The 12,327-nt window shown below is 41.8% G+C and overlaps 1 protein-coding gene across 1 annotated transcript in view; it reads right to left on the bottom strand.

Moving 5' to 3' along the window:
- slc25a14 (solute carrier family 25 member 14) overlaps window positions 1-12,327 on the bottom strand; it is an 86,491-nt gene that overhangs the window by 62,553 nt on the left and 11,611 nt on the right. The window contains exon 3 of the mRNA XM_072594896.1: window positions 8,791-8,938. Within this exon, the coding sequence (XP_072450997.1) occupies window positions 8,791-8,938 (148 nt within the window). The remainder of the gene's footprint in view (window positions 1-8,790; window positions 8,939-12,327) is intronic.

The raw sequence follows: 12,327 nt of genomic DNA, 5'->3' as shown, positions 1-12,327 counted from the left end.
GGATCTTTGAAATTAAAGAGAAATTGACAGGAGCGAAGTCGAAGTTAGAGATCTCACACTTGGATTATGTATCTGAGGTGAGGGAGAGATTAAATTGGGTAGGTGAGTTAGCTAAAACAGAATCTGAAGAGGGTACAGCATTGAATGAAGCAGGTGTCAGATAAAAATTCTGAAATTTGGACGTTTAACCATGGGGATAACGTATTAGTATTGTTACCAGTGGTTGGAGGTCCCTTCAAAGCTAGGTTTAGAACATAGAACATAGAAGAATACAGCCCTCGATGTTGCGCCGATCAAAGCCCACCTAACCTACACTAACCCACTATCCTCCATATACCTATCCAATGCCCGCTTAAATACCCATAAAGAGGGAGAGTTCACTACTGCTACTGGCAGGGCATTCCATGAACTTACGACTCGCTGAGTGAAGAACCTACTCCTAACATCAGTCCTATATCTACCCCCCCTTAATTTAAAGCTATGCCCCCTTGTAATAGCTGACTCCATACGTGGAAAAAGGTTCTCACTGTCAACCCTATCTAACCCCCTAATCATCTTGTACACCTCTATCAAGTCACCCCTAAACCTTCTTTTCTCCAATGAAAACAACCCCAAGTGCCTCAGCCTTTCCTCATAGGATCTTCCTCCCATACCAGGCAACATCCTGGTAAACTTCCTCTGCACCCGTTCCAGTGCCTCCACATCCTTCCTATAGTATGGCGACCAAAACTGCACACAATATTCCAGATGCGGCCGCACCAGAGTCTTATACAACTGCAGCATGACCTCAGGACTCCGGAACTCAATTCCTCTACCAATAAAAGCCAGTACGCCATATGCCTTCTTCACTGCACTATTTACCTGGGTGGCAACTTTCAGAGATCTGTGTACATGGACACCAAGATCCCTCTGCTCTTCCACACTACCAAGTATCCGACCATTAGCCCAGTACCCCATCTTTTTATTACTCTTACCAAAGTGAATCACCTCACACTTAGCTACATTGAACTCCATTTGCCACCTTTCTGCCCAGCTCTGCAGCTTCTCTATATCCCGCTGTAACCTGCCATATCCTTCCTCACTGTCTACAACTCCTCCGACTTTCGTATCATGGACCCTATCGTTTAATGGACCCTATCAAATTGAAAAAAAATTAAGCAAGGTTAGCTATCTGGTAAAGATGCCAGATAGGAAAAAACTGCATCAGTTATGTCATTGAATATGACAGCAAGGACCAGAGGCCTGAGGGAAAGGTAAATTTAAAATATAAAAATTTACCTCATGTATAGGTGATGCGCACGCTGGCAGGAGCGGACACAGGACTGCTGGGTAAGTGGGTAGTTGCTTGACACGAAACACTACACGGGCAATGTGTTGAGGGAGAAGAACCCCTAAGTTGTGGTTCACATAGGCACCAATGACATATGTAGGAAGAGAGATGAGGATTTAAGGAAGAAATTCAGAGAGCTATGGTAGAAGCTTAAAGCAAGAACAAACAGTGTTGTTATCGCAGGTTTGTTGCCCAGCCCATGCCACGTGCTAGCAAGGTGAGGAATATGGAGAGAGAGGAGTTGAGCACATGGCTACAGAAATGGTGCAGGAGGGAGGGTTTTGGATTCCTGGTTAATTGGGAATCTTTCTGGGGTAGGTGAGACCTCTACAAACAGGATGGTCTTTACCTGAAACACAAAAGGTACAAAGATCCTGGGGGAGAAATTTGCTAATGCTCTTCAGGAGGGTTTAAAACTAATTCAGTAGGGGGATGGGAACCTAAGTTGTAGTTCCAGTGTACAGGAGGTTGAGAGTAGTGAGGTCAGAAATAAGGTTTCAAGGTCGCAAGAGTTCACTGGCAAGCAAACGTTAGTTTGAAGAGTGTCTACTCCAACACTAGGAGCATTCGGAATAAGGTGGGTGAACTTGCAGCATGGGTTGGTACCTGCTTTTTCAATGTTGTGGTCATTTCGGAGACATGGGTAGAGCAGGGACAAGTATAATTATTGCGGATTCCAGGATTTAGATGTTTCTATAAGAACACAGAAGATAGTGGTGGGAGGTGGGAGAGCGGAGAAGAGTACTGTGGCGTTGTTAATCAAGGACAGTTTTACGGTGTCAGCAAGGACATTTGAGAAGTCATCTAGTGATGGAGTATAGGCTGAGGTTAGAAACAGGAAAAGAGAGAGGTCACCCTGCTGGGAGTTTTCTATAGGCCTCCAAATAGTTCCAGAGAGGTAGAAGAAAGGATAGCAAAGATGATCCTCAATAGGACTGAGTGTGACAGGGTAGCTGTTATGGGGGACTTTAACTTGACTGGGAATACCATAGTTCAAGTACTTTAGATGAGTCAGTTTCTGTCCAATGTATGCAGGAGCATTTTCTGACAGTATGTAGACAGGCCAACAAGGCGAGATGCCATATTGGATTTGATATTGGGTAATGAACCTGGCCATGTGTTAGAATTGGAGGTAGGTGAGCACTTTGGCAATAGTGATCACAATTCGATGATGTTTACTAAAGGGATAGGTATACACTGCAGGGTTACTTGGCAGGGGAAAGGCAATTATGATGCGATTAGGCAAGATTCAGGATGGGGAAGGAAACTGCAGGGTCTGGGCACAATTGAAATGTGGAGTTTATTCAAAGAACAGCTACTGCGTGTCCTTGCTAAGTATATACATGTCAGGCAGAGAGGAAGTTGTTCAGTGAGGGAGGCATGATTTACTAAAGAAGTTGAAGCTCTTTTCAAGAGGAAGGAAGCAGCTTACTTTAGAATGAAAGATGAAGGCTCAGTTAAAGCACTCGAGAGTTATAAGTTAGCCAGGAAAGACCTAAAAGGAAGAGCTATGAAGAGACAAGCGGGAACATCAGAAGTCATTGACGGATAGGATTAAGGAAAACCAGTGAGCCTTCTAATGTTATATCAGAACGACTAGAGTAAGATTAGGGCTAATCAAGGATTGTAGTGGGAAGTTGTGTGTGGAGTCAGAGGAGATAGTGGTAGCGCTAAATGAATATTTTTCGTCAATATTCACACTGGAAAAAGATAATGTTCTCAGAGAGAATACGGAGATACAGGCTACTGGACTAGATGGGATTGAGGTTCACAAGAAGGAGGTGTTAGCAATTCTGCAAAGTGTGAAAATAGATAAATCCTCTAAACCAGATGGGATTTATCCTAGGATTCTCTGGGAAGTCAGGGAGGAGATTGCAGAGCCTTTGGCTTTGATCTTTATGTCATGATTGTCTACAGGAGTAGTTCCAGAAGACTGGAGGATAGCAAAGTTATCCCCTTGTTCAAGAAGGGGAGTAGAGAAATCCCTGGTAATTATAGACCAGTGAGCCTTACTTAGATTGTGGGTTATAAGAGATAGGATTTATAATCATCTAGAAAGGAATAAGTTGATTAGGGATAGTCAACATAGTCTTGTGAAGGGTAGGTCATGCCTCACAAACCTTAGTGAGTTACTTGAGAAAGTGACCAAACAGGTGGATGAGGGTAAAGCTGTTGATGTGGTGTATATGGATTTCAGTAAGGCGTTTGATAAGGTTCCCCACAGTAGGCACTGCACAAAGTACGGAGGCATGGGATTGACATTGAAGGTGATTTAGCAGTTTGACTAGCTGATAGAAGACAAAGAGTGGTGGTTGATGGGAACGGTTCATTGTAGAGTTCAGTTGCTTGTGGTGTACAGCAAGGATCTGTTTTGGTGCCACTGCTGCTGGCCAGTTTTATAAACGACCAGGATGAGGGCGTGGAAGGATGGGTTAGTAAATTTGCAGATGACATGAAGGTCGGTGGAGTGCCGAAGGATGTTGTAGGTTAGAGGGACACAGATAAGCTACAGAGCTGTCTGAGAGGTGGCAAATGGAGTTTAATACAGAAAAGTGTGAAGTGTTTCACTTTGGAAGGAGCACCATGAATAAACAGTATTGAACTAATGGTAAGAATTTTGGTAGTGTCAATGAACAGAGAGATCTTGAGTCCATGTACATAGATCCCTGAAAGTTGCCACTCAGGTTGATCGGGTTGCTCAGAAGGCATACAGTGTGTTACCTTTTATTGGTAGAGTGATTATATTTCGAAGGCATGAGTCATGCTGCAGCTGTGCAAAACTCTGGTGCGGTCGCACTTGGAGAACTATGTCCAGTTCTGGTCGCTGCATTTATATGAAGGATGTGAAAGCTTTGGAAAGTGTTCAAAGGAGATTTATCAGATGTTGCCTGGTATAGAGAGAAGGTCTAACGAGGAAAGGCTGAGGGACTTAACTCTGTTTTCGTTAGAGAGAAGGTTGAGAGGTGGCTTAATTGAGACATTAAAGATAATCAGAGGGTTAGATAGGGTGGACATTGACAGCCTTTTTCCATGGATGGTGATGGCTAGCACAAGGGGACATAGCTTTAAATTGAGGGGTGATAGATACAGGACAGATATCAAAGGTAGTTCCGTTACTCAGAGAGTAGAAGGGGTGTGGAACACACTGCCTGCAACAGTAGTAGTCTCACCAACTTTAAGGGAATTTAAATGGTCAATGGATAGACATATGGATGAAAAGGGAATACTTTAGGTTAGATGGGCTTCAGATTGTTGCACCATCCTGTCAAACCATCGAGGGCCAAAGGTGAAAGTGAGGACTGCTGATGCTGGAAATCAGAGTCAAGATTAGAATTGTGCTGGAAAAGCACAGCAGGTCAGGCAGCATCCGAGGAGCAGGAAAATCCATGTTTTGGGCAAAAGCCCGAAATGTCGATTTTCCTCCTCCTTGGCTGCTGCTTGACTCGCTGTTCTTTTCCAGCACCACTCTAATCAAGGGCCAAAGGGCCTGTATTGCACTGTAATTTTCTACATTCTATGTTGCAACCTTATTATAATAGACAGGGAACTGGAGAAACAGATGTTAGTTACTGCCGCCGCAGAATGAGCAATCAAATCCAGATGCTGTAGAGTTTCATGTACCTCAAAATACGTTAAACAATGAGGTCCTTGAGGAGTGGGATAGGTTACTGAACTGTCTGTGTCAGGAGCAAATAACTCAGTTGAATGGTTTGTTGAAGCAGTATAAGGACATATGCAGGGATAAGATGGGGAGAACTAATACTGTTGTGCATGAGGTGGGGATAGGGAATGCTGTTCTGATAAAATGATACACCGACAGACTTGATCCTTTCAAAGCCACACAGGTCCAGAAGGAAGTGGATGCAATGCTCAAGAAGATATCATTGAATTCAGTCAGAGTGAATGGAGTTCGCCGATCGTGTTAGTTCCCAAACCTGACGGTACTCAACAATTTTATGGGGACAATCAGAAGGTCAACACCGCAACAAAACTCATACCCAATACCAAGACTGGAGGACTGTATAGAGAAAGTTGGACATGCCAGTTAAATCACAAAGTTGGATTACTGCGTAAATATTGGCAGGTACCCTTATCAAAGAAAGCAAAAGAAGTTTCTGTGTTTGTGATCCCAAAATGGGCTATATCAATTCAAAGTTATGCCCTTTGGAATAAAGAACATACTACCTATATTGCAAAGACTTATAAACAGAGTTGTGGCAGGGTTAACAAAGTGTGCTGTTTATTTGATGATGTAGTGCTCTTTAGCAAGTTTTGGAAAAATCACATGGTACAGTAGGCAGAGCTCTTTGAACAATTGCAAGAAGCAAAACTGGTAATAACTGAAGGAAACAGAATTCACCAAGGTAGAGGTGACATTCCTGGGACACAACATTGACCACGGAAGGTTGACCCAAGGAACGCTAACCCCAAGGAACACCAAGACGATGGCCATTGAGGAACTTCCACGACCAAACTCAAAGAAAGAGGTAATTCGATTTTGTGGGACTTCTACCAGAAGTGTGGTGTTGGAAAAGCACAGCAGGTCAGGCAGCAGCATCCAAGGAGCAGGAAAATCACATTTCAGGCAAAAGCCCTTCATCTGGAATTCTATCGGAAGCTTATTCCAAACTTCAGCAGCGTGGTGGTAACGCTAACAGATTTATTGAAGAAAAACACAAAATTTTGGTGGACAGAACAATGCCAGGAGGCATTCGAGAATTTAAAAGCAGTATTAACCACAGCACCCTTTTTTTGTTAAGTTAGAGGTGCTGGTGTTGGGCTGGGGTGGACAAAGTTAAAAATCACACAACACCAGGTTAGAGTCCAACAGCCACTTGATGAAGATGCAGCGCTTTGAAAGTTTGTGCTTCCAAATAAACCTGTTGGATTGTAACCTGGTGTTGTGTGATTTTTAACTTTGAAGGGTTTAAAAAAATGTTGTCAAAGTTGTGATCGATACTAGTGATATAGGAGTTGGAGCTGTACTGCTACAGGAAGATGCTGATGGAATTAAACGGCCAATTGGCTACTTTTCAAAGAAACCCAACACCCACCAGAGAAAATATTCTACCATCGAAAAGGAATTACTGAGTTTGGTACTGATCTTACAACATTTTCATGTTTGTGTGATGAGCGATATGTCAGAGACTGTTGTGTGCACGGATCAGAATTCTCTTACATTCTTGGAACAATTTAAGAACAAAAATATGAGCCTATTTCATTGCAGTCTTATGTTACAGTCTTTTATTTTACAAAATGTACATGTTGTGGGTCATAAAAATGTAACAGCAGATGCGCTATCACGGATTTAAAGGATAAAGTATATATAAGATTGAACAGACTCTAATGGTTTTATATATATAACATAAATATGCACGCGCGCGCACACACACACACACACTAATGACCTATATATTTCGTTGTAACAAGATTAAGAATTAGAAATAAAAATGAAGCCACCTTTTCATTATGATGGTTCTTTTTTTTCTTAAGGGGGGAGATGTTATGACGTTGAAGGTGCGTATTGTATCTTTAAGAGAGAGCTTACAAGCCCTGTCATATGACTAACCAGCAGTCTCAGAGTGCACTTGAAAATTGGCAATATGTCACATTTGGTTGTGAAATAGATACCCAAGTTGGTTGCTGTTTTGACAATTTGAATTTAACCAGTTTAAATTATGACCCAGGATACTAAAATCCAATCAAGTTTGAATTTATTATTTTTGCCAACATCAAACCAACGAGATGATGGTATGAAAAAGGCAGGCAGTTTGAAAGTCAGACCAACTGCCATTTGAAACACTCTCTATCAAAGGTACCTTTTCATATGAAACATATTCGCCGTAAAAGAAAGACGCTGGGAGAAGAAAGACACTACAGACAACACCCACTGTATGGTTTTGAAATTAAGTTAATGTAATTTTATTAAGTGTTTTATTGGTACAGTATATTATTATACAGTTGGAGGCTGGTAATAAGTAGTTAAGAGAAAGGGGGCTTAGATTTGTGAATAGTTGTCATTTAATATTCACTTCTTAAAAATAAATTAACATTATTTTCTTTAAATAGTGGAATTTGGAAGTTCTCTGTAGCTCATGTTTTAACAGATTACTAGACGAGGTGAGCTTTTCTGAGTGTTTAATTAACAGAGGAGTTCATCGACGTGTTGTAACACTATACAAGGTAGCAGTCAGACCACTGTAAATACTTTTGGTTCCCATATCTAAGGACATATATACTTCCACTGGAGTCCAGAAAAAGGTTCAACAGGTTGATCCCAGCCAAGGATGGATATTCTTATGAAGAAAGGTTGAGTAGGTTAGGCTGGTACTCATGGGAAGTTAGAAAAACGTGAGGCGACCTTATTGGAACATACTTGATTCTGAGGGGGCTTGATAAGATAGCTGATGAGAGGTTGTTTTCCCCTTGTGGGAGAGTCTAGATCGAGAGTATATGATGTTAGAATAGAGATGAGGAGGAATTTCTTCACTTAGATAGTAGTCAATTATCGCTGCCTCTCGAGTCTTGGTCATTCAGTACATTCAAAGCTAGGATGGAAATTTTATGGGCAGCAAGAGGATCGAGGATTAAGGGATATGGTAGGAAAGTGGAGTTGAGGTTTGTCAGATCAGCCATAATCTCATCGAATGGCAGAACAGAGGCTGCTCTGTGTACTGAATGGCCTAGTGCTGCTCCTACATGTTATGGTAATGTTCATGTAGACCAAGATTATTTTAAACATAGCACAACTGGTGAATTTTGAGTGTAAACAAAGGATAATTTTCTACAAGGTATGCTTGATTCAACTAGGGAAGACCTCTTTTGGTTCAATAATTACAGTAAGGCCAACAATGTAGGACTTCAAAAGAACAAAGATGGGTTGGTGGAATGGAGAGACAAGTGGCAGGGGAAATTTAATGCAGCAAAGTGAGTGATTCATCTTTGATAAAACACAGACAACAAAATAAACGGTAAAATTCTGAAGTGATACAAAGGCAGGGGAATAAGGGTGTACGTGTGTACAAATCATTGAAGGCGACATAATATCTTGCTTTACTAGACAGAAGTTTCAGCAGCAGATATGTCAAGATGGGGCATGGTCAAGCAATGTGATAGAGGTGAAAATAGATGGCTTGGCGATGGGACAGGTATATGCATCAATATGTGAATGGAAAACCACCTCCAAGTCAGATTGTGAACATTCTGATTCAGCCTCATAGTTGGTATAGAGAATTAAGGCAACTAATTTTTAAGTGAATACTGTGTTTTCCTGGATGGTGGAAGAGAGAACATTTCCATTCTTAACTCATGTCCATATTCATGGTTCTACACCTTCTACAGTATAAACACATCCCTAGCTGGATCAGTCTCTCCAAGCATGACAGATCAAATGGTTACAGCATAGAAAATCTGTCCACATCTGATGAATCCCATTAATACAACAAGTGCAATTCACCTACCCGGAATAAAGAGCCCTCAATCCTTCCTCCTTACATATCTTGAGTAAGGCATGCAACATTCCTCTGTACTTAATCTCCTTGTAACGAGAGTCAATAAGCTGACCCTGAACCTGCAGCCGAGTTTTTGTCAGGTCAATTGGAAATGTCCCTAAGGGAAAGAGAAAGCAGCTTTTTACAACTCAAAAAAAGGACTACTTCTGCCGAGAAACAGCTCAAAATCCATAACATTTACCTGTGCTACTGTGGAAAGACATAGTAATGTTGTCTCTGCACTAGCAATCCAGAGACTCAGGTAGTTACCTGGAAGATGGGCTTAAATCCCACCATAACAGGTGGTGAAATTTGAATTCAATAAAAACTTGGAATTAAAAACGCAATGAAGACTGTCAATTCCTGTTTTTAAAAAAACTATCTAATTTAGAAATGTCCTTTAGGAAAGGAAAACGGTCTTACCTAAATAAAAACTCAAAGTACTGCAGGTGCTGTAAATGAGAAACAAACACAGAAGGTGCTGGGTAAGTTCTGAACAGTTCTGAAGGAGGGTTGCCAGATCTGAAACGTTAACTTTGATTTCTCTGCACAGACGCTGCCAGACCTACTGAGCTTTTCCAACAACTTCTATTTTTGTTTTCTGCATTCTTACCTGTTCTGGTCTACATACGACCAACATTCACCCTAATGTGTCATTCCACGGAGTCGTTTTCTGAAATCAATGCATCGTATGCTGATTAGCATGCATAATAATTCCCAGTGAGTGCACAGACATCCAATTTAAAGGAACACTGCGTATGATCCTGGACTTTAAACAATGTAACTTACTTGTAACTGTCTTCTGAAATGGTCTAGCAGGTCAAGCAGTGGCAGGCAACTAGGGATCAGCAACAAGTGCTGGCGCAGCGAGTGATACACATATTGCATGAATGAATAAACTATAAATTCATATCGAAGCACTCCATCTTACCAGTTACAAACTGAAGTATACTGGGCGAGGCATTTTGCAATCTCACACACAGGAGAATGAACACTAACCCAGAACAAAAACACTGCCTTTAACGCAAGCACTTCCAGAATCAATTCTTGTGGAAATCAAGATCTTTTAGTGTCATTGATTTCTTTTTAATTGATATGAAGGAGTACACAACCTGAAGGTGAACTGGAGATTTAATGTGATAGGTTCTCCCACAATCAAAATCTTTTGACATGACTACACTTTTCAGTTTGGAGCAACGGTGAGTTATGCGTACGTTTCAGCATTTGCTGGAGGTAGCTACATCTTTACTGGAGCATTGGTTACATCCAATGAGCACAGATGACCCCACTGATCAAATAACACAATTATCATAGCAACAAAGGAACATGTCAGTTGTGAGTGTCTTGTTAAAAGCATCCAGTCATTAACACCGAATTTGAAAGAGGGACAAAGCGTCATTGTGATTCTTTGTAGACTCTCTTTCAGCTTCTGGATAAGAATAGTTCATCCGCAATATTATTGGAACAGAGCAGAGATGACCTCTTGCCACATAAACATCAGCCATTTCAAGCATACTTCTTTTTAATGAATAGGATCAGTCGCAAAAGTTGCATATTTTTAATATGAGGAATGAACTTCAAAACAAAGAACACACAACATTACAGCGCAGTGCAGGCCCTTCAGCCCTCAATGTTGCGCCAACCTGTGAAACCTTTCCTATCTCCTTGGTCTCCACGCATAACTCCCCATTACTGTCCTTGACTGGCCCTGATCTTACTCCAGTAATTCGTTAATTCCTGACATATCTAGAGAAAAACTTTAGGGTTTACCTTGATCCTTTCTGCAAACAACTTGTCATGTCCTCTCCTTAGCTCTCTCTTTAGGCCCTTCCTGGTTAACTTGTAATTCTCAAGTACCATAACTGAGCCTTCACATCTCATCTATATACAAGCCTCTTTCTTCCTCTTTAGGAAGCTATGGTTCCCTCGCTCAACCCTGTCTTATCAAGGACACATAGTAGCAGTTCCTTCAACAAGCTCCACATTTCAGTTGTGCCCATCCCCTGCAGTTTCATTCCCCATCCTGCGCATCCTAAATCTTGCCTAATCGTATCATAATTGCCTTTCCCCCAGCTATACCTCTTGCCCTGTGGTATACACCTTTCCATCGCTGAAATAAACATAGCCAAACTGTGGTCACTATCACCAAAGTGCTAACTTACATTCAAATCTAACACCTGGCCTGGCTCATTACCCAATACTAAATCCAATGTGGCCTTGCCTCTTGTTGGCCTATCTACGTATTGCGTCAGGAAGTCCTCCTGCACTCATTGGACAAAAACTGACTCATCTAAAGTACTCAAAATATAGTATTTCCCATCAATATTTGTAAAGTTAAACTCCCCCATAACAACTAACCTGTTACTTTCGCTCCTATCCAGCATCATCTTTGCAACCCTTTCCACTACATCTCTGGAACAATTCGGAGGCCTATAGAAAACTCCCAACAGGGTGACCTCTCCTTTCCGGTTTCTAACCTCAGCCCATACTATCTCAGTAGACAAAGCGTCATTGTGGGCGGCACGGTGGCACAGTGGTTAGCACCGCTGCCTCATAGCGCCTGAGATCCGGGTTCAGGCGACTGACAGTGTGGAGTTTGCACGTTCTCCCCGTGTTCTCCGGTTTCCTCCCACCGTCCAAAGATGTGCTGTTCAGGTGAATTGGCCATGCTAAATTGCCCGTAGTGTTAGGTAAGGGGTAAACGTAGGGATATGGGTGGGTTGCACTTCGGCGGGTCGGTGTGGACTTGTTGGGCCAAAGGGCCTGTTTCCACACTGTAATGTAATGTAATCTAATCTAATAATCAAACGTCCTTTCTGCCACCATAACATTGTCCTTGACTAAGAATGTCACAGCTCCCCTCTTTTATCACGTTCTCTGTTCTTAGTGAAACAAGCTAAACCCTGGAACCTGCAACAACCATTCCTGTCCTTGCTCTATCCATGTCTCCGAAACGGCCACAACTTCAAAGTCCCAGATACCAACCCATGGTGATAGGTCACCCACCTTATTCTGGATGCTCCTGGCATTTAGGTAAACACGCTTCCAGTCATCTTCCTGCCTGCCGGTACACTCTTGCGACCACGAAACCTTATTTCTGACCTGACTACACTCAACCTCCTGTACACTGGAGCTACAATTCAGGTTCCCATCCCCCTACTGAATTAAAAATATATCTTGGCTTTATATGGGAAGATAATTCATTCTATGCATTCAGGAAAATAATTCTGTGTTGATTCACAATTGGAATAGTCTTATACGAATCATTTCAGTCTGATTCTGAGAGATTAAATATCAATCTACCATTTGATATTTAAGCTGGATGCAGGCAGTAAAAGGTGGAATTGTTCATGGGGAAAATTCAAAATAATGTGAAGTATGAGGAACTTCAGTCATGTGGATGGACTGGAGAGTTGGGACATTCACCTTCGTGAAGGGAGAGTGGAGAGGAGATTGACCAAGATGTTCAAAATCATGTGGGATCTGGACAGAGCAGATAGACAGAAA

This window comes from Chiloscyllium punctatum, chromosome 25 (genome assembly GCF_047496795.1).
Source record: "Chiloscyllium punctatum isolate Juve2018m chromosome 25, sChiPun1.3, whole genome shotgun sequence".
Taxonomy (NCBI): Eukaryota; Metazoa; Chordata; class Chondrichthyes; order Orectolobiformes; family Hemiscylliidae; genus Chiloscyllium; species Chiloscyllium punctatum.
Note: the sequence above shows the minus strand (reverse complement) of the source record. Positions and strands in the feature narration are given on the sequence as shown.